The sequence below is a fragment of the Scardinius erythrophthalmus genome, assembly GCF_964197995.2.
Source record: "Scardinius erythrophthalmus genome assembly, chromosome: 20".
Classification (NCBI taxonomy): Eukaryota; Metazoa; Chordata; class Actinopteri; order Cypriniformes; family Leuciscidae; genus Scardinius; species Scardinius erythrophthalmus.
In genome coordinates this window covers 31,626,106-31,649,640 of record NC_138240.1, presented here as the reverse complement: position 1 = coordinate 31,649,640, position 23,535 = coordinate 31,626,106, and the positions used below count along the sequence as shown (strand labels likewise).

At 36.3% G+C, this 23,535-nt stretch overlaps 1 protein-coding gene across 3 annotated transcripts in view; it reads left to right on the top strand.

The window, feature by feature from the left end:
- prickle3 (prickle homolog 3) overlaps window positions 1-23,535 on the top strand; it is a 44,452-nt gene that overhangs the window by 7,593 nt on the left and 13,324 nt on the right. Inside the window, exons 1-5 of one of the 3 annotated variants that reach the window (XM_081348437.1) lie at window positions 10,060-10,234; window positions 19,623-19,806; window positions 21,373-21,486; window positions 21,586-21,723; window positions 23,331-23,534. In XM_081348437.1, coding sequence (XP_081204563.1) covers window positions 19,696-19,806; window positions 21,373-21,486; window positions 21,586-21,723; window positions 23,331-23,534 — 567 coding nt within the window. In that variant the 5' untranslated portion in view covers window positions 10,060-10,234; window positions 19,623-19,695. Of the gene's footprint in view, window positions 1-10,059; window positions 10,235-14,719; window positions 15,004-19,622; window positions 19,807-21,372; window positions 21,487-21,585; window positions 21,724-23,330; window position 23,535 lie in introns of those variants that run through there. The other 2 variants (XM_081348436.1, XM_081348435.1) reach the window with 2 other exon arrangements.

Genomic DNA, 23,535 nt, shown 5'->3' with positions numbered 1-23,535 from the left:
GCCCAAATAGCACTTTATCTTGTCATGGAGTCTAGAAAAGCTGTTTTGTTCTCTTCTTATTGGTCACATGACCAACCGAATACCAGATGCTTTGTCTCAGTAACCCCCCTGTTATAAAACAGTTTTGAATGAGGCATAAATAAGTGGAAATTCACACGTGAATAGGGCTTCAGAAAATGCTTTTGCTTTTGTGTGATGCTACATTCACATCAGTATGCAGTCCCAAGACTGTATCGGCCCGCAAAACATAAAATATGTACAGTATAAAAAAAGTTATAAAGTACAGTAGTCAACATTTGAAGTGGATCAAAAAAGTTGATCAAAGTTGTCCTAAGACAAGAACGGGTATTATTCAAAATTGATCCACTTCAAATGTTGACTACTGTACAAACAATTGTCCTCACAGTCAGGTCAGATTTGGACCATGTTTTAAAACACACACACACACACACACACACACACACACACACACACACACACACACACACACACACACACACACACACACACACACACACACACACACACACACACACACACACACACACACATATACTCGTATGCCTCAGAAACACTTACCTTCAACTGCCAGCGGGTGTGTGAAGAAGCCAGACAATGACCTGGAACGAATGCAAAAGGACATGAGGCATTCCAGTGAGTTCAAAGGTGTGTGTGTGTGTGTGTGTGTGTGTGTGTGTGTGTGTGTGTGTGTGTGTGTGTGTGTGTGTGTGTGTGTGTGTGTGTGTGTGTGTGTGTGTGTGTGTGTGTGTGTGAGTGAGTCACATAGCTGTATGTTGGGGGGAAATTGTCTTTAGAAGTTAGATAAAATCTTCAAAGTTAAATGATTAATGAATTAAGTAAAACTATTTAAAATAGTTTTTGGCACTTGAAATAAATCTGGTGTATTAAAATAAACTTAAAAATGTTGCCTTGGCAACTTACTGAAATTAATATCTTTAAGTTGAAGTATAATAAATACTAAAACTAGAACTGAAATAAAAATTAAATTAAAGCGAAAGAAATATTTAAATAAAAAATGACAAAGGTAAATTAAAAAAGAATTAAACTATAATTAAAATGAAACCTAAAATATATAAAAATAAAAGATCATTAAAAACCCATGAAAGCTTGATATAACGTGCAAAAATACAGACAGATCTAGTAATAGCCTTGGAGATTGAATCTTTCAGATGCACAAAATAGATTTTTGCAGGATTGCCTAATGAATAAATAATTTCTGATGTAATTTGGTTGTGCATCACTGAACTACTAAAGTAATTTGGGGTTTGAAAATCAGATTGATTTTTTTAATCAAACTGTGAGGCATTGTCTTTAATATGGTAATGATCATTCTTTTTACTGAAGTCATACTGCAGTTTCATGTATCACACACACACACATTTTTTTGCTGTATTTATAATTGTAATATTTTTTCATATAGGCAAAAATATAAAATCAAATGAATACATCAGATAAAATGGTATTTATAGGGAGCAGCGTACCGCATGCAAAAGCCTCTTTTTAAGGGATGTATCATCTACTGTAAATGAATGTGTGCGCATGACTTCTGTTCTCATCTTAAATTAGTGGGACAGCACTAGCTTTTGGCATTGTTGGTCTATTTAACTCCCCAGTGTGTGTGTGTGTGTAAATGAACAGAGCAGAAAGTACCCATAAATCTTCTTACTGCGCTCTTCACTCTCATGCCTGCGCTTCTGTCCAGAGTCATACATCAACATCAGTCCAAATCTAATCTGTTGCCCATTCTTCAAGTGAATCACTATTCATATGCTACAATCTAATCCAGAGCACAGAAACAATCACATCTAGATCTTCACTACATCATTTTAATCTGACAATGTGTTGCTTTAATCCAGTGTTTCCCAACTTTTTTTTTTTTGGCCACAGCACAGTTTTGATATGTAAAAAATCCCACTGCACACCACTAACCACTAAAGTAAGAAAATTGCACAAACATGCATTGATACAAATGTCATATTAAAAGTATTACTCACATTTAATGTGAAACTTGATCTTAAATCAGATACGAACACAATAAGGTCATACAGGTAGTTGATAAAACAATAAATTTATAAATCGTCACTGTCGGGGTGGAAACCTCATGTTTTTTAAATAATTAAACACAGTGTCATCAAAGTTGGTATTGTGGCTTTATAATTGGTCAGACATGCATGTGTCATTATAATAATAACATTTGATGAGAATCAAGCTCGGATGGAGTTACGAGGTTTTTGACCAGTGAATTACAGAAGTTTGCGTTTTGTCCATCACTGGAACTGGTCAGTGCACATTAAGTTTTCATCAACTTACAGGTTATATATAAAGTTTATTCTAGCTATGTGTGCGCTTTTAAATCTCATGATATAAAAGATGAAGCGCTAGCCGATAAGGAAAGCGCTATATGCACAGGATATTTAAAACAGTATATTGGCTACAACTAGACTCTTCTCCTCTCTTCAAAAAAAAAAACATTAGCTTTTATAGATACAGGGCCCTATTTTAACGATCTAGGCGCATGGTCTAAAGCGCACAGCGCAAGTTCACTTAGTCTGAATCCACTTTTACTAGTTTAACGACGGGAAAAATGGTCTGCGCACCCATCACATGGTCTAAAAGGGTTGTCCCAATTCTCTTAATGATTAATGGGTGTGTTTTGGGCGTAACGTGCAATAAACCAATCAGAGTCTCATCTCCCATTCCCTTTAAAAGCCAGTGTTGCTCGCGCCATGGCGGATTCGCTATTTACATGACGGAATTTGCAAGCGGAAAAACTGAACGCTTCTCTAGCGAGAAAACGGATCTGCTCTTGTGCGGTGTGCAAGCAGACCATCTACGCGTTGTGGACCTGCCTATAGGCGCATATTACGTTAGTGCGTTAGTGCGTTAGCGCTCTAGCCTGACAAGCCAGACCCACATCAAGATAGTTGTCTTTCTAATTCCCTCTGCACGCAATAGAATAGCGCTACAACCAACCAGAGCGTTTTCCCACCAGCAGAGCTAGTTAATAGATGGCCGTATCCGGTCGGCAAATCTCCGAACACATCTTCCTTTTTTAAGAATAACTTCAGTGCCGTTCTTTGTTCTTTTCTCAAAGAAAAACTTAACTCCAAGTCCTCCAGAGTCGCGGCCAAAGCCGATTCGAAAGATCGCTGTTCGCCAGAAGCAGCCGGCATTCTTTGTTGTCAAGTAGCAGGGAATTCACGTGGAACCGTCACAACTCTGTCGTCATTATGTTAAGCCCGCCCACCGACTCTATACACGATGTGATTGGCCTGACTAGAGTTTGGTTTTTCCAGATCGCAAGCCGACGGAGAGTTGCTAGACGACACTGGCTGCAAAATAAAATTTGCTGCCGCTAGGGTGCGTCTAGATTTCTAGGCTAAACGCACTTTTTAAATAACAAAAAAAATATTTCAGTCTATTTCAGTTGCCTCAAAATAGCAACGTGCCAACAATATGCCAGAACACACCTCGTTTTCAGACCAGCAGCCCATGGGTGCACAAATGGGCACAAATGCATTTACTATTTAAACAACGTGGCACAGGACGTGAAAATGATAACTGCGTCAGGCTGAAACCAGCAACAAACACTCGGGTGTATACACTGGGTGTATGATAGGGCCCATAGTGTTTATTGAGTAAAGAAAAATCAGTACTTTGGTTCTTTATTTACATTTGCATTGCAAACAAGCAGAGATCTCTCTCCAAACTGCGTGCAGCACGAGGTTACGAATCATTTTCATTGGTTAAATATTTGTAAAACTCACATACAGGCGTAAAGGATGACCAATAGCATTGATTTTTAAAAATAAAAAATGTACGATATATAGAGATACGATACGAGATATAGGCCTAACAGCGATGGTATATTGTTAGTTGTAGCATTTATTTTATTTAAAAAAAAAATTGCCATTTGATCCTTTTCCACGGCACACCTGACAACACAGTGGTTGGGAAACACTGCTTTAATCCATGTAAAGTAGCCTATTCAGATTCTGCTCAACAAGTGTTGTGTAAAAAATTCAACGTTCGTTGCACTGACGTTATTGTCCATTGCGGTAACATTTCTTTTCTTCCGATTCGACCCATTCTGCTTCGGCTCTTTTCTTCACAGACTCTTTCCCCCATGTCCACCCGTCTGGCCCCCTATTTTGTGTCCTAATTCCTCCTGTCCGACTAATAAGATTAGTCCTTTCAGGTCCTTCTGCTGCCAAGACTGCAGGAATAGAGCCATCAGACTCCCACACTTACCCTCCTCTCTGCATTTCCCTCTTCTGTCTCAGTGCTTCTTAATTTAATCATTGTCTTGCTCTCTTTTACTCATTCTCATTCCCTTTCATTATGTCACACTCTTTTCATCTTTCTTTAGGTTCAGAATCAGATCAGTGTTGTTGGGGAGTAACTAAAAGTAGCAATGCTACTTACTGTATTAGCAACATTTACCAGTAGTGTGTTTCCAGTAACTACTTTATGAGCTTTATTTAAATTTGAATTCCAACGTGTTTTTATTTATATACACTACCGTTTAAAAGTCTGGGGGCAGTAAGGTTTGTTAATGTTTTTGTAATGTTAATGTTAACATCTCTTATGTTCACTGAATTTATTCAGTTAAAACAGTAATATTGTGAAATGTTCTTACAATTTAAAATAACTGTTTTCTTTTAAAATATATTTTAAAATTTAATTTATTTCTGTGATGGCGAAGCTGAATTTTCAGCATCATTACTCCAGTCTTCAGTGTCACATGATCCTTCAGAAATCATTCTAATATGCTGATCTGTTGCTCAAAATGCATTATTATGAATGATAGCTTTAAAAAAGTTTGTGCTGAATATTTTTTTGTGGAAACCATGATAATATATTTTTTTCAGTATTCTTTAATGAATAGAAAGTATAAAAGAACAGCATTACTTAACAGATAGAGAAATATGTTGAAATAAACTGCTGCTGTTCATTGTTTTTGATCTAGTTATAAAAATTAGGGTGTATTTTGTAATTTGTTAAATGTATGTATTTTGTTATATTATGTGTTTATGTGATAAGCACCTGAATGGAAACAGACTGTTGAATAATTTAAATAACTATTTTTATTAGGCCACTAACTAGCACTAGCACTAAAGGGTGTCTTGACTGTAGTTGAACTATTTTAAATGGTCAATTGTAACTCAGCAAAGTACAGTTTCACAGGTATTCATGTATAAAATCTGATGTTTTCTTTAAAAACATTAATTATATCTAACCAGGTTTCATATATAAGTTTCTTCTTATCGTAAATGCGAACGCCGCTAAGATCGGAAGAGTATGAGCGGAAATAAACATGCACACACTCGCATTGCCGAAGCTCACAGGTGCCATCTTGTGCACCTATTAAGCCATAACTCGCTGAGATCACTCAAATGCATGGCAGACTTTTCTTATTCATTTCATGTTTTAAAAATGTTAGTTAAATGTTATGTTACATTTTACATTGTTTATGATTGTAACATGTCAGCTACCTAAAGGTGCGGTCACATTTATGGTTGTTTTGGAAATTTTCACCAGCGAAATCTAGAAATTTCAATAGTAAATTGCACAATCGGGAATTTCACGTGAGGGCAAACGATTCCCTCATTCTTGGAAATGGTTCTGCAGTCGTGGCCTAATGGTTAGAGAGTCTGACCTGGTCAGACTGGTCAGACTGAGACTGGTAACCCAAGGTTGCGGGTTCGATTCTCAATACTGGTAGAAAATGATTGAGCGACTAGACCTCCAGTCGCTCCCGGACGCCATAGCAAAAATGGCTGCCCACTGCTCCGGGTGTGTGTTCACTGCTCACTACTCCTAATGTGTGCACTAACTTGGATGGCTTAAATGCAGAGGACAAATTCTGAGTATGATTACCATACTTGGCCTTCACATTTTACTCTCACGCACTCACTCATTCTAATTTCACAATTGGTTCAAGTTGGTCACTGGTACTCTGTTATCTGGTAAGTCTCAACGCTGTCAAAATAAAAGTCCCATTCCCACACACATCAGCCAAACATAAACATTTAACAGCTGATACTAATAATCAAAAAATAGCAAATATCGGCCAAAGTTGATAATATATCTGTCTTATACTAATACAAATAATATATTTCTGTATATTATGTATATAGTATATTTTAAATCAGGGGTGCCCAATCCTGCTCCTGCCGATCGACCGTCCTGCACAGTTCATCTGCAACCCTAATCAAACACACCTGCCTTTAATTTTCAAGTGATCCTGAAGACCTTAATTGGTTGCTTCAGGTGTGTTTGATTAGGGTTGGAGATGAACTGTGCAGGACGGTCGATCGGCAGGAGCAGGATTGGGCTTCCCTGTTTTAAATGTATTAGGCTATAGTCAGTAAGGCAGAGGGCAGCAACCTATGTCACGTGTGCCAACAGGTGTATGCATTTCATTCAGTATTTTGCTAAAGTATAAATTGTTTTATTAAGTTAAGAGTTATAAATGGCCTACTATTAAAGTTTGAGAATTAAACTGCGCAAGTCAATGAAAGCTTGTTTGAACATTAATGCTATACATTAATATGATATTCAACCAAGAATATAGAGTCATATTAAACATTCCACACACATAAAAATGACTGTAATGAAAGTGGAAACTCTGTTCATGTGCAGCTGGTCACTTTGTGTTTTCTCTGATCGGATAGCTGTCCAATTGTGGAAAGAAAACAAGGGGTAAATGCCCTCTGAAAGAGAGGGAATTTTTTCGCATTCCAGATGACACTGGTTGTTGAAGCCACTTTTGTAAATTTAACACTTCCTAAAATGGTGAAATATAAAGATGCAAGAGCGTGTAATAACGGCTCCCGTTTGCCAGATATGACAGCGCTACTGCAACACGCGGTGCAGAAAGGATAGAAACGCATGAATGACCAGGTGTAAACAGACCCATTGGAAATTCAATTCAATTTCAACTCAACAAAAATTTACTTCGGCCCTGACAGACAATTTTCCATAGTAAAGAAAAAATATACATGATAACCGAAAAAGGTCTAGGCTGAAGCCTTTGCTTATTATGCCTACCCTTTATACATATTTATCTAATGAGCATCACTTTTCTCATTGGATTTGATTCATACAAGATAAGCAAACAGTTACAAAATTGTTAAAAAATGTATATACATGATTACAAAGGTACACATTTCAGATATTGTTACAATAGTTTAAATATTACAAACTATTCAAATTGAGTTATATAATTATTACGTTGTTTTTAAAAAATTTCTTGAATTTACAGAGTGAAATACACAATTTTAATTTCTTATCACAACTATTACATAGATTTACCCCTTATGACAGATATACATCTATTTTTTGTATTAGTTCTTGCCCTTATTATTTTTGAACATAAAATCTTTTCTTCAAAGTGTAATTTAAACCTGAAAACAAACAAACTAAAGGAAAAATGTCACTTGTCACAAGGTTGCCGACCTCTGCAGTTTGGGACCATCAAAAAATGAAATGTAGGTGCCACAATCTGTGATTCATCAGCAACTGTGGATGGAGGACGAAACGTTCATTTCCATCCAGGATTTATTAGCATGAACTGAAATGACCTTAAAGTCTTAATTGCATTATTTACTGGGCCAAATTTCATTTTAAAACACACCAAAACCATTTTTGTGACTTAATTAGGTCTGATTTAGCTTGAAGGTGATTTTTGCATGCCAGGATGATGAAAAGCCTGTGAATGATAGATTGGTCCCAGAATCTGTGCCAGCTGAGCACAAGCACCGGAGAGAACGTCCATCTTGTCATGCGTGTCTGATGTTGTCCAAGGCAGTTGTCCTGGAGGTTGTCAAGCTCTTGTGAGAATTTGATTGAGTTACCAGAGAGCTCCTGGCCATGATAAGAGAGTCTGGCAGGATGGTAGTGGTTGAATTACCAGTGAAGAGCCAGCCAGGCAGTTATTACTCAAACGCTCATTGCTGCCACCATGAAACCCGCACCAGAACGTGTCCATCTGTTCTTTAAACCGGATCCCTTGATTACTCACTTTTACGTTTGCAACTCTTCAGCACAGCACTATGGAAGCTTGTTTCCGCCACGGAGTAAAACAAACAACTGCGACTTTTTAACTCACAATTCTGACTTTTTTTCTCGCAATTGCGAGTTTATATTTCACAATTGACCCTTTGCAGGGAATTTGATTGACAGGCGATCTGACCAATCATAATCCACCATCCGCCGAATCGCCATTTTTGTCCGACAAAGCAGTCAGGAGAGTTAGTAGATTAACGTTGGATGATTTGAACTTGAAAAACGAGTGTACTGACGTCTTTCCGCGGTTGAAACAACATTCCTTCTGATGTTCATTCATGTTTATTTGATGCTATAAATTAACTAGACGGAAGAGATGATCGGTTCACGAGCAGCTTTAACTGAGGCGCCACAGCGATCTGTCAGACACATTAAAGAGCCACAAAACGGTATTTGTTATTTAAATTTTAGGGCTGTCAAAAGATTAATCGCGATTAATCGCATCCAAAATAAAAGTTTGTGTTTAAATAATATATGTGTGTGTACTGTGTATAATTAAATTTGTATAAATACACACACATGCTTGTATATATTTAAGAAAAATGTGTAATTTATATATAAAAAAATTATATTTATATATAATATAAATTATATATAAATATATACAGTATATGTATGCAAATATTTCTTAAATATATACATGCATGTGTGTGTATTTATATATATACAAAATAATTATACACAGTACACACTCATATATTATGTAAACACAAACTTTTATTTTGGATGCGATTAATCGCGATTAATCTTTTGACAGCCCTATTAAATTTCTTTAAAAAATGACTATATTTGAAAGTTGAGACTTTGTTTCATATTAAAAGCAACCTGGTCTGTCCTGTCTGTCAGCACGTTGTCAGTGTCCTCTTTGCTCCGAGATGTATTTTTCTCTGCATGAGAACATGATGTGTGGCGTGAGAGCGGTGTGGCTTGTCGGACATAGCAACAGTAACTAAAGGGGGCGGGTCTTTGCGAACAGTCAATTCTGAGGAAAAAAGTTCGAATTGTGAGATAAAAAGTCGCAGTTATCTTTTTTATTTTTTATTCTGTGGCGGAAACAAGCTTCCATAAATATTCGAGCTCAAACCTGTTTAAATAATCATTAGGGATGCACAATATATCGGCCACCATTTCGGTATCGGCCGATATATGTTCATTTTTAATCATCATTATCGATAAGAAAATTTGGTCGATATATATTATAGCCGATAAATAATGGATTATTTCCTTCAGCTGAGACACTTCAGATGCGCATTGCTCGCCATGATGGTGTTGAATTGCTTGAAATATGATTGAAATCCCTTCAAAAAAGGTGCAACATATGCAGTGCAAGTCTGTCATATTATAGGCTACATAAAATTATAATGTGAACATTATAATTGTGTGCTTGGAATATGGATTTTAATGGTGAGACTTTAGTTTTTGTAATCAGGCTCTCAAAATGATATAAAAATTTGGATTTAGATTTATCAGCCAATATATCGGTTATCGGCTTTCAAAAATAAAGAATTATCGGTTATCGGTATCGGCCTAAATTTTTAATTTTTACCGTAATTTTAGGGTTTATAGCATTGTGTTGTCATGGCAATAGAGGTGTAAAATTGGATGTAACTTTACACAGAAAAGGTTAAGTGAATTATTCACATGAAAATTATATAGTTTGAAGTTTATGCATACAGTTTACATCTAGTGGCTCTACTCAACTAAGTGGAAATTAGTTTGTGTGGTAATCCCCGTTACACCATAAATGATGTCCAGTGAGTTTAACTTGTATTAAACCCAGAATATTCTTTTAAGATTAAAGCGTAAAAAGAGATGCAGCTTCTACATCCTTCCTATCCCATGAGCTGTTATAGAGAGCATGTTTGAAAAGGGAAATCTGAAACATGTTGTTGGTGAGGGAGGAGACCGAGGGGAGGGCTTGTGAAGGGAGAATCTATTGTTTGGGATCAGTGTTGGCTTCAGCGGCCTGAGGGGGAAGAATCAAGCAATAGAGACCACTGTCATCTGACTCGGCTCAAGCGGGATGACGTTTTGTTCACTACCAGGTCATTGAAGAATGGCTAACTTGCTTAAATCACCTTAGGTCTGAACAATTCAACATATTACAGCTCTTAAAAGGGATTTTGCAGTGTCAGGACTACAGGTAATATACTCAGTACTGAACGCTTAGTGTTCAGTTACCTATGATCTTGTGAAGTGTTTCAATTTAGTTTTGTGTTTGAACTAGTCTGACAGGAAGTTTGTTCAGAATGACAATCATAATGGCAATAGCAGTGATTGATGATGATGTGTTTTGGTGTTAGTTTGGCAAAAGTGTGTTTATGTTCTTGTAGGAACTTTCTTTGCAGTGTTTATTCAGTTTTAAAGAATGTCTTAAATTTTGGAAATATGCGCCCTCAGATTTTGCAGACAAGCTTTTTAATACAGCTTATATGAACAGAAATATGTAGCTTTTTTAATAAGTTACGTGACTATTGTACTGTGGTGATATAAGTGTCTGAAGTCATTCACATTAAAATGTTCTCTTTCCAATATCTTTCTTTGACAGTTAAGTTGCATGATTATTGTACTTTGGGGGAAAGTGTCTAAAAGTGGCAGATCATCATGATTCTGTCAAACTGAATGAGGTAAAAGATACAAATGTCAGCGTTTAATTATAGTCAGAAAGATGCCAGCGTTTCTGTACATGATTTGTAATCTTAATAAACAGCATTATTAGTGTGCAAGCATTGGTTCTGGTACAATACAATTGTTTTATTCCTTGACCTTGATTCCTTAATAGTCTTGTATAATACTCTTAAATCTAATTCTAAAAAGTTTTATGGTTAGGGTTTTAGGATTTTTTATTTATAACAGCTGTTGTACCCTATATTCAAATTGTTTAATGCACTCAATAAAATAATAATGTTTTTGAAAAATTAAGGTATGTTTTCACAGTTTGTCGCTAAATTAACACAGAGAGGAATTGTTTGTAATAATTTTTATTTAAATGCCACAATATAAACATTTTAAAGTCTGTAAAATGCTTCAAAAAATAGCAATGACTAACAACAATAGTTTTTTTTTTTTAATAATTAATTTAAAAAAGTTTGAAATAACTAATATGCGTAGATAAATACTGTAGCAATTTTGCTACAGACAGACATTAATGCAACTTATTTGTCGATGAGACACAGATGGGACATGAAAGCATACTTCCTACTGGAAAGATTAACTTGCCAAATAGAAATATGATTAAAATCATCAAAATATGTTGGATAATCCAGCATTGAATGTATTGCAAGTATTCAAATATTGATCTGTGCCAATGCGCTGATAAAGACATCATTCAGCCATTAGAGCATTGGAAAAATTGGACTTCATTGAGACATTGCATACCCATTGTCTTTGATTTATCATAGACTGTATAGCACAATATTACAAATGTTTTCTGTGTAAATATGTGTGCATAGGATAAATGAATGGCTTGGCAGATGTGTGTGACATCATCATGTGCAGTCATGCCATCTGCACATGCAGCGCGTCTTCAGGACACATCTGGAAACAGATTGCATGTTGATCTTGGGTCAGGATGGCTTTTACCAGCATGGGTGAACTTGTTGACCAGTGCTAATGCCTGAGCCGTAACGTTTCCACACTGTTTTTGTAGTGTGCTAATCTTTGTTTGTCCCTTCTGGGAACAATAGGACAAAATATGCCATTTATGTAAACTTTCCTGTTAGCTCTCATTCAGAGATTGTGTGGAGTTGTATGAATATTAATTATTATTTGTATATTATTATTATTATTCAAGATTTGTGTGACGTACTTAGTGGTTTTCAACATGAATGCACATTTTTTACAAACTTTTGACAAAAAAAAAAGTTAGAATTAGATTTAACATTCTTCAATTCAAAATTGCTTGATATTACAGTTTGACAAGGTTCTTGAGATTATTATTATTTTTTTAACTACTTTTACGTTTAGATTTTTTTGACACTTGATTGCATGTTAAAGCATGACACTCATGGGCATAAAAACAGTCTATTATGTCTATTGACAAACTTTATTGCTTAAAATGTGTTTGCAAAGTATCAATTTGTTATAAAAACAGAAGTGTATATACTATAACAAATTGACATTTAACTGTAAAATATTGTTAAAATGCTAGTAAAAAAAAACAGTAAGTTCCTGCACTATATACAAGGGGGAGAATTTTCTGCTCAAGGATTACATGTATTGTTTCGAATTAAAAAAGGCAAAACAAATTAGAATTTACAGTGAAAAACTGTAAACTGACATTCCCAGAATTCCCTGTGAGACTTCACATTTTGAAAGTATTTCATTTAAATAATAACGTTTCTTAATAGTTTTTGTTATCAGTTATGCACATTTGGTTGTTTAATGTATGTTTATTTGGATTATTTTAGTGTCGTGCGTGTTACCATGACAGTGTTTTGTGTTTGTGTGAATGTGCACCTTCTGTATACTAGTATAATTCAGCCTGTGGAAAGACTACTTTTGACAAACTTCTTCATGATTCTTCATGTGACTCTTTCTCTGTTACCACCGGCATTATTATGGTGGTAATCATCAGGGCTTGACATTCACTTTTTTGCTCACCAGCCACTGTGGCTTGTGGTTTTCCATGAGGGAAAAACTGACATATAGATATTTTTAATATTATCTCATCATTTGGCAGCAGGTACAGGATATGACGCTGCTGTCACTTTAAAGGAACACTCCATTTTTTCATATTAAACTATGTTATTCCCTTAACTAAGACGAGTTGATACATACCTCTCTCTTCTCAGTGCGTGCACTCAATCGCTCTGGCGCGCAGCGACACTTTGATAGCACTTAGCTTAGCCCAGTTCATTCATTAGGATCCAAACAGAGATGAAGCTAGAAGCGACCAAACACCTCCACGTTTTCCCTATTTAAATACAGTTACACGAGTAGTTACACTACCAAGTATGGTGACACAAAATAAAACGTGCGCCGAGTCAAAGTGCTCCCAAGTGCGATTCCGCCATACATTATAGTTATCCTTTTTACCCGCTTAAAAAAGGGCCACGTTTTATTTTGTGTCACCATACTTGGTCGTGTAACTACTCGTGTAACTGTATTTAAATAGGGAAAACGTGGAGGTGTTTGGTCGCTTCTAGCTTCATCTCTGTTTGGATCCTAATGAATGAACAGAGCTAAGCTAAGTGCTATCAAAGTGTCGCCGCGCGCCAGAGCGATTGAGTGCACGCACTGAGACGAGAGAGGTATATATCAATTCGTCTTAGTTAAGGGAATAACATAGTTTAATATGAAAAAACGGTGGAATGTTCCTTTAAGACCTGCCGCACAGATTGTTAAACTATTATACTGGTTTCTTTCTCAGTTCTTGCGCATGCGTCGTGGCGCTCTCGTGAACTCACTCAGAGGCCCACACTGTAAATGAATAGTGGAATAAAGTCGTTATTTTTGTTTTGTTTTTGCGCACAAAAAGTATTCTCGTCGCTTGATAAACTTAAGGTTGAGCCACTGTAGTCACTTGGACTATATTAACAATGTCTTTACTAACTTTTCTGGCCCGGCAGAATTTAATTACATAAGCCTATGAGGGAGTGAGCCAGCTCTCAGATTTCATCAAAAATATCTTAATTTGTGTTTCGAAGATGAATGAAAGTCTTACGGGGTCGGAACAACATGAGGGTGAGTAATTACTGACAGAATTTTCATTTTTGGGTGAACTATCAATAAAGTTGTTTTATGCGAAACCATAAACCTTTCTCTACAGATCAGGTATAATAATAGTAACTTTGAATCATCTTTGAGAGAGTTTTATCGTGTTGACTGTCATAACCGAACGCGACGGAGCTGACAGCCGCAGCGGAGGGAAGAGTTTACGTGAACTTGAATATAACGACTTAAATATTAATCTCTACCTCACTTTATACTATAGAACGGCTTTAGAACACTTATAATATAGTGCACTACAGAAATTTATGGTGCTTTATAATGTTTTTATGTCTTTTGTGGGGCTTAACAGTAACACATCAATAGTAAACACACAATATCGGATTTGGATCGGTCTGAAGACTGGAAGACTGGAGTAATGATGCTGAAAATTCAGCTTTGATCACAGGAATAAATTACATTTGAAAATATTTTTAAATATAAAACTGATATTTTAAATTGTAATAAGATTTCACCATATTATTGTTTTTACTGAATTTTTGATCAAATAAATGCAGCCCTGGTGAGCAGAAGAGACTTTATATACAAGCAAGTTGGGCTGGGGACATGGAGTGGCAGCTTATCCAGAGAAGAAGGGATTGGTAGAACGGAGTGGTGGATAGGTGGAGTGGAGGAAGAGAGTAAAATCAGTGAAAAGCAGCTTTTGTCTTCCATCTGTGCTTGTGCCCCGCCACCAAAACCCATCTGAGGTGTTATACAATAGACACACTGATACAGTCACGTTGTTTTGTTCAGTATGCACTCATCTGCTTTCTTCTTCTCTGTTTGACATTGTGGCTGTAGCTGTCCATTAAAATGAACTGATGTCTGACTTTAAGAGAACAGTAGCGCTTATCCCATAACTGTACCGAGAAGGATTAAACCCCCACCCCTTCCACACACACACACATGAACCGCCACAACATTCCCGTTTCACCTCCGTGTGGACTTGAAGACCGGGCTTTGACCTCATTTTCAGCATGAGATAGAGAGAAAACTGATCACACAAGTGGTGTGATATCATCAGTGCCGCCCAATGAGCGGGCCTTCAGACTGTGACACGCGCGTCCGCCGCTCATCAGTCTCTGGCAGCGCTCAGTCCCGAGGACGGGGTTTGTTGTGTTGTGTTGTGGGACAGGATTAGGATTAGAGAAAAGTGTGTCGCACCTGGACATTTTCTGGCTGATTCTTGAACTGTATTCAGTACGTATTTGTTCATTCTCTTTTAATCTGATGTTTTAGAGATTATTGTTAATTTATTCAAGCAGTAAGGTAGGAGAGACGTGCTATATTTTATACTGCTATGGCTTTATAAAACTCTTACTGCAAAGTTAAAATAATAAAATATTACAGAAAATAATTAGAACTTTATTAAACAAATTCATATTATTTCATCAAGCAAATTCAAGTTATATTAAAAATCTGTATAGGCAAGTCAACGTGAGAATAACTTGTGTCATTATAATAATTCAATATTACATTATATATTTTGTATTATGTTTATTATATTTTAATATAAACATTTACTGGACTGAAGCAACTTAGGTTTACTTGATTATCCGTACATCATTTATTTTTTAGAAAAATGTTAAAATGTGAACTAAATATGATGATCTCTCAATCATTATTGTATTGCATTGCATTATATGTTTTGCCCCTCAGAATGAAAACTACATAGCTTTGATCATAAAACTAAGCATTTACTCATATTATTGGGAATTTAATAATTTCTTCTTACTTTTTGACCATATAAATAGCAGCAACTCAGTTTGAGCATCTGAATTTTTTTATTTATGAGCTTCATTTTCTCGCTATATATCATACTACATGAGCCATAAAATCCTGATATATCAAATATGGTGCAAACTTTTTGTAGATTTAGTGTTCCATTTCAAAATATTATTTCATGTGTCATGCATTACAGGGATAAGGATTCGTTCACCCCAAAAAAAAAAATCATTGATCATTATTTACTCTTCCTTTTGTTCCAAATGTAAGAATTTTTTTATAAAAGATATTTTTGAAGAATGTGTTTCATGTTTGTCCTTACAATGAAAGTCAATGGGGTCCAAAAAACAATGGCCCATACTGACTTTCATTTTTCAAGGTTTCACAGGTTAGAGTAAATGATGACTGAATATACATCTTTTCTTCATATCTTGGTTCTATACAAAATAAAGTGAAGGTTGGTTATGATTTAAGTCATTTGGTGTATGTTTGTGGTTTAAAGGGCTTTTGTTGGCATGTGTTTGGCTGTGTTGTGAAGTGTAAGATCCGTGACTCTAGCGATTGTTCCAGTAGTTGCCATGAATGAACCTGCTGTGCTGGTCTTCATCAGGAACATTAGATCATTCGTCATTAATAGATGCCATTAATTAAAGTGCTGTGGCAACAGCAGGTTAAGTAATTCAGGGTGAGGTGTGAAACCAATGCAGTGGGACAGGCCTGTCTGCATGCACAACATTGTTTTTCTCTCTTTCAAATAGTATTAAACTTGTGTGCATATTTTTGCATATTTTTTTGTGAAATGTGTGAATAACTATAATTGTGATTTAATGTGTGATTAGATGTATTGTTATATGTGTGATTAGGTCTTATTCTTGTTTATTTTGTGGATGTTTAGGATACCAACATGTAGAAACCAACATGAAACGCCATTTGCAACCCAGATTTCTTCTGTAATGATGTACTTCTGAGTTAAACAAGGACATCGCTTGATTTTATCAATCAGGAATTGAATAGAATATTCTCTGTAACATCAGCCGGAAAAAAAGAGTCTTAGAAAACCGTAGTAAAAAATAAATATACTAAAATGTATTTGAAATACGTTTATTTCATATCTTGCATTTAAAGATTACTATTATTAAAAGTTCATACAATCTTTATTAATATTGACATTAAAACACATGTTAGGCTTAATATTAAGAAATGTGCATTGTGCATAAGTAGTACTCCAAATAAAAAGTTTCATTATAACTTTTATATCAGTAAGTCTCAAGCGATATGTCAGTAAATATGTTAATATATTTGAACTATACTTAGTATGAAATAATGAAGGCGGCCCAAGTTATAACATTTTGATTTGACTTTGATAAAGACTAACGTTTTCTTTGGCATGCTGTGCTGAATGATAGTTCACAAGACCAGTAACATGTAGAATGTAAAGATGGTAATTTTGATTGCAGGGTCGGTTTCTACATTTGATTGTAGCGTAAAGTCGGCATGAGTTGATGTAACATCTTTTAGGCATGAATCACCTGCCTGAAATTATTGTCTGTTTTGAGAAGTAATAATAGGTATCATGAACATCGGTTGTGTCAGCTAGTGCTCAGAAATGTTGGTGACAGGGTTTGACCAAAGTCAGAAATTAAGATTTGGATTATTTTTAATTCATGAGTAGTGTTCGACCGATATTATTTTTTTTTTTTTATTTCCAGTGCCGACATCTTAGAAAGCAGGGTGGCTGATATAAAGCAGATAAATCAATGTAAATTATATATATTGGATATATTGGAGCTTAGTCTACATTCACTATGGAAATGAGGAGTCTGGACATCTCCTTAGAAAAAAAGAATAGTTATTTTGCAGCATGACAGAAGTTTTATTTTTGAATGAACTGTCCTTTTAAGCAAATGCTTAAGGATTCAGCATATCTAAAAAAATTCTGCATTTTTGAGACTGAGCAGAACGCAGATATTCAATGTACACGTGGGCTTCGGATACACGCCTAAACGGTCAAATAGCCAACACGCAAAGTCAAAGTGCCGTTTTGGCAAGTATTCTCATCTTAAGTGAACATACCCGGTAAGAAAGAAAGCACTTGTGTAACAAACACGTGCATCCGTGCATTCGGTCTTAAAGTGACAGCAGCCTGATTTTGTTTGCCTCAACAATTTAAATAACCATTTTATGAAAATTTGTTGTATCCATTCTTGGGCTGCATGATATTTTGAAATAAAATCGATGTTGTGATATGGCTTAGTGTGATTGTCATATCATGCAGGATGCGATTTAGTAAAGTAAATATATGTGCTAGCGGTTTCAGAGTGAAGTGCGTTATTTACATATGTGTTGTTCACATAGGCGTAATTTGCGAGTGGGACGGCTGGGACATGTCCCCACCACTTTTTGCCAGGGTCGAAATTGTCCCCACCACTTTTGAAATAAATACAAATAACCAATACAAATAAATAAAACATCTCCAGTTAACTAGCAGAGCATTCATTTAGTTCGTTTGTTAAATAAGAGGTGATCTAGCGCTGAAATGAGTTGTTTTTGAAATCAAGTGATCAAAGTGCTCATTGCCACTGCGATCAGTGGTACGTACAGTACAGTGTTCGGTCTTCACTCGGACGCGCACTTCAATCCGTTGCGGAGACTCTTCATTCGTTCCGGTGAAATCACAAAACAAAATGCACACAAACGTGTCCCTGCTTGATATATAACCACTGATACACATAATTGGTTTTGATGAGAAAAACTATACGTGCGGATTAGAACCCAGAACCTCTGACACGCTTGGCAAAAGTTCTGCCTCTGGGCCATTAAAGTACATACGTAAAATAGTCGGATCTATGTATTTATTCACATAAAAATTCTCGGCACTAACAACATATATTAGCTCTCATTAAACGACAAATGAATCCAATGTACTATTTAAATCGATTGCTGGACATTGTAATGTTGCATTGATTTAGCATTGTATTAGCAACCCCCCCCCCCATACATACACACACACACACACACACCTGTCCCACCCACTTTTTAAAACAAAGTTACACCACTGGTGGTTCATGATAGTGTTTCAGAGACTCAGAACAGCTTGAATCATTTACTGTGAATCAAGCCGTTCTGAGACCCTGTGAGCTGCACACGTGTGAATGAACATACAGTGCCTTCACTCTGAAACTGGCAGCACGTCTATTTATTTGTCTGCAACTCGTCAACATAAAAGCTTGATGGTAAACCATTTGAAAATGAAGAAATATAGGGCCAGATTTACTAAACTGAGCAAATTAGCCTTAGAGCGCAATCCCATAAAAGTCCCATGGGAATGTAAAGTTCAGCTCGTGATTTACTGACGACGAGCAAATTAAAGAACACAGATGCAGCCGAATCATTTCCATAATCACCAACACAATCTACCAAGAGCAGTGCAAATTAGCATCTGGTTTAAGACATGCCTTTTGGGGCGGTAATTATTGACGGAAATACCAATAACTTGACTAGAGCAAACCTTAGTGAATCACCTTGGATGATTCATTTAAATACTCTCCGCCCATAAATTCTGCGTCTGAAAGGGAAACTCCTACAAATGCATATGCATTAAGGTCAGCCGCAAACATAACTGTTTCCATGCTTTTCAGCGCTATTTTCTCACTTTAGTAAATCCTGACAGTAGTTTTTTGACGCCAAAAGAGGGTTTGCGCAAGCTGTTAGTGAATCTGGCCATAAGACGTAAATATTAGTATTGTATTTTTAAAGTAAAATAAAATGTAAAATGTATTATTACATTATATTTCTTATTTTGTTCATATATTTAATAATAATCACAATAAAATCATAATTATTATTTTTATTATTTTATAAGTAGTCAAAAACGGTGTGAATGTGGCCTATATAAACCCAAATGGAATGAGTTTTTTTTTTAAATAAACTAAAAAAAGTATGAACACCCAATTTTTTTTATGTTTTTCAAATTCATTCCCTTATTTTCCCCCCAAATCCTAAACAGTTGTGTTGAAAGTGTCATTTTCAGTTGTGTTGGATTGGCAGTGTCCAGTCTGTCCACTCAACACCCCTCTGCTGACCTGTTTCCACAGGAAGATCTGTGTGCACTGTAAGTGTGTGCGGGAAGAGCATGTGGTGCGCTCGGTGCCCGGCCAGCTGGAGAGAATGATGATGAAGCTGGTGTCAGACTTCCAGAGGCACTCCATATCCGACGACGACTCGGGCTGCGCCTCGGAAGAATACGCCTGGGTGCCGCCCGGAATCAAGCCTGAACAGGTGAGGACACCGCTTTCAGGAGAATCTATAGATACAATGACGTCAAAGTAAAGTGTTAAGTGAGCGGTTGGTCTGAATCAGCCAATCACAGCCTCTCTTAAATCCACTAAAGCTGCTCTTTTCATACAATGACACAAGGCTGTCAAGCTTCAAGAAGGACAAAAAACATCACTTCAGTCCTGTGTATCTTCAGTGTTGATGTTCAGTTCTGCATTTCATTTTATCCTGGCCAATAGCTGCCCATTTAGACCATTAGAGACTGTACCAACATGTAAAAGCAACTAATCAGTTTTTTGGCAAATGATTCTTGTGATGAGGAAAATGCTGATGGAATTGCGAAATCCAGTCATAAAAATTGACAGTATAACATAGAACGTCATGAAATTTGGCAAATTTTGGATCGATAAGTCAAAACTAGGGCTGTATACTTAGTGCCTGTAAGTATTAAACCTCAAAAGACTGTTAATCAAATATAAAGTGTGTATGTTCTGCACATAGGCGGAGCGTGTGTAAGGCTGGGCTCTGGCCATTTGAGATTAGCCTGGAATATTCTCACTGAAACCACTGACTGCTGCTGCATCTGATTGCTTTTAAGGCCAGTTCACACCATACAGACAACACGGTGTGTTTGTCGGGTTTGTTTTCACCCTACTGAACATGTTCGGTTAGCATTTGTCGGTGTCTGTTGAACAGGACAGTTATTTTTTATAAAATTCTAACTCCAACTGCCAACTTGTTAGTTGGCGTTCGTCTGTACGGTGTGAATTGGCCTTTAGAGGTAAAAGCTGACCTTAACTGCTGGTTTAGGCTCAGTTTTCTCCTAATAACAGCATATTGGAGAAACAAATTGGGTGTTTGCGCTCTTGAGAGTTTCTATTTACAATTTGTTTTCGAAGCGTTGAGCAGTGTAGCCAATCACAAACATATCTGTTGATCTCTTGAACGCAATAGCCAATCAGAGGTGTTCAAGTTAGAATCCACTCACCACTCAAAACGTCAAGTTTTTGTCCACTTTCCAGTGCTGACTTCTGAACTCGCGCAAATCTTCTCGTCACAAGTTAACTTATAACAAACGAAGTGTAGACATTGTGTAGGCTAAATAAGAGATTCATTACGCAGTCAGCTTCATTGATTATAGTTTTGGAACTTTGTGAGATTGCGATAAATAGAGATGAGCGACAGCTTTTAAGTGATTTAGCTGATTTAGAATTTGAATAAAACATTTGTTTTGCTGCATTAGGTAAGGCAATGGTTATTTATTATGCAAATTAGCTGCCATGCCAAATCACGCATGCTTGCTTTTCTGTTCAAATTAAACTGGTTTGCGAACTGGTTTAACTTTAGGAAAAATATTACCATTGTACAGTAGAATGTATTTCTCAAAGTAATAATAATAAAACTATGAAAACATAAAAAAAGGAATTGATACATTTTAATTTGATGAAAAAAAAATTTATTTGGGGAAAAAAATACAGAATTTGGGGAAAAATGAAAAGGATTTCATAAGGCCCTAGACATAATCTGTCACACTATTAAATGTGTGTATTTGTGTTCTTGTATGTACAGGTTTATCAATACTTCAGCTGTATTCCAGAGGACAAGGTTCCGTACGTGAACAGTCCAGGAGAACGGTATCGTATTAAACAGCTCTTGCACCAGCTGCCCGCCCATGACAGCGAGGTAAAACCCCTCACATACTTAGCATGTTTTCATGAATTCATCATTCATATGTTGGTCTTGCGTGAGCTGTAACAGTATTGTAAATGTTTGTGTGCATAGCCTCAGTACTGTAACTCTCTGGATGAAGAAGAGAAGAAAGAATTGAAGTTATTCAGCCAGCAAAGGAAGAGAGAGAATCTGGGCCGGGGCATCGTACGACTTTTCCCAGTCACCATGACCGGAGCCATCTGTCAACAGGTAGAGAAAGAGAGAGACAAACATGGCACAGTCTGCTGATGACATCAGTCCGGATGCAACTTTTCAACTGTAAAATCACCTTGACATGTGAACTTACTGCTTCCTTCTCCCAGAAATAGTGCATACTTAGCGGAGTACCACTTCAGCTCATGTATAGAGTGTGCACAGAACTACTTGAGCTGAAGAGGCATTCGTGTGGCATGCGGCTTCTGGAAACTTTTTGATATGCTGTGATAAATTCAGACTCCGGTCTGACCAGTGCCAAGACAGATACCATATGTACTAGATAAAACCGCATACTTTCCATACACCCCCTGCAATATTTCATGTGTTTTGCCACATTTCAACACCTATAATGCACTCCAGATGATGAGTAGCTGCCAAGAGGGTGTGACTGTGTTGAGAAGAGGCAGATTATTACAAGTCTTGATTTGTGTGGAAACCCAGTTTTTTATGTCATCAAACACAGAATATAGTTAGTATGTAATCTTTCTTTCATATTTCTACTTGTGAGATTTATAATTTTGACTTTATTATAGCTTTTTATTATAGAGTTGTCACCCTGCTAAAGAACAGGGATGTGCTGTTAAAGCAACGTTAAAGGGTACTAGACATGTACTGAAGCAGAATTAACCCTTTTACTCTCGGTAAAATCACTGTAACAACCTTGAGTGGGTTTTTTTTTATGTTCACATTAATAATTTGAATCATTGATGATAAAAATCAGGATAAACTATTATTTAGTCTAGGAATGTCCACCTAGTTTAACTAAATTCTGTTTTATATAAACATTTGAAATGTACAGTCATTTTCATTTAAAGAAATTGACAAAAATATAGATTTTTTGGGGGGACAGGGGGCATAAAATAATAATAATTATTATTATTTGAATGCTTTTTATTTTATTAAATTATAAAAGTATTATTTAATCATTAAAGAAAACTCTATAGTAATAACACTATTGTACTATAAAATATATATTTAATATGTAATAATCAATTTGTTACAGTACAATTAATAATATTATTTAAATTAATTTTATTTATTAAATTAAGTACATAAAGAAATATTAATTTACTATAGTAATAATTTTATTGTATTGTAAAATAAGATATGTTATTATGTAAAATATTTTATAGTACAACTGTAAAATGACAATACTAATATGTATGATATTTATCTTAATTTCTTTGCTTTCAAACATTAAATCATAGAGCTTTATTTTGTTGTTATATTATTTTCACTGAAAGGTGATCATTTTTTATCTCTGAAGCAGAAAACCATGAATCGTCGTTATGATAAAAACTAAAGGCTAATGGCTAATAAAAAAGGGGAGTTTTTTCGATGTGTCCTGCACAGACTTCCTGTTTCAAGAGGAAATAAGTCAATACAGGGAAGAAAACTGCACTGATCAAGAGATTTCATGGGATCTTTAACTGTTACTGCTATCTTGGTTGTTATATGACATCACAGCGGTCATGTGGGAGCGGTCACGGCTTCCATAAAATGCTGAGTTTCCAACTTGTAATTATGACTTTCTAAACCTCTCTTCCCATCCCTCTCTTTTCTCTTTTTCCCCTTCCCTCTCCTCTACGGCTGTTGTTCAGTGTGGAAGGCAGATTTGTGGCGGTGACATAGCGGTGTTTGCGTCACGTGCGGGTCACGGCTCCTGCTGGCATCCTCAGTGTTTCCAGTGCGCTTCCTGTAACGAGCTGCTGGTGGATCTCATCTACTTCTACCAGGAAGGACACATCTACTGTGGGCGGCACCACGCTGAACACATCAAACCCCGATGCCAGGCCTGCGACGAGG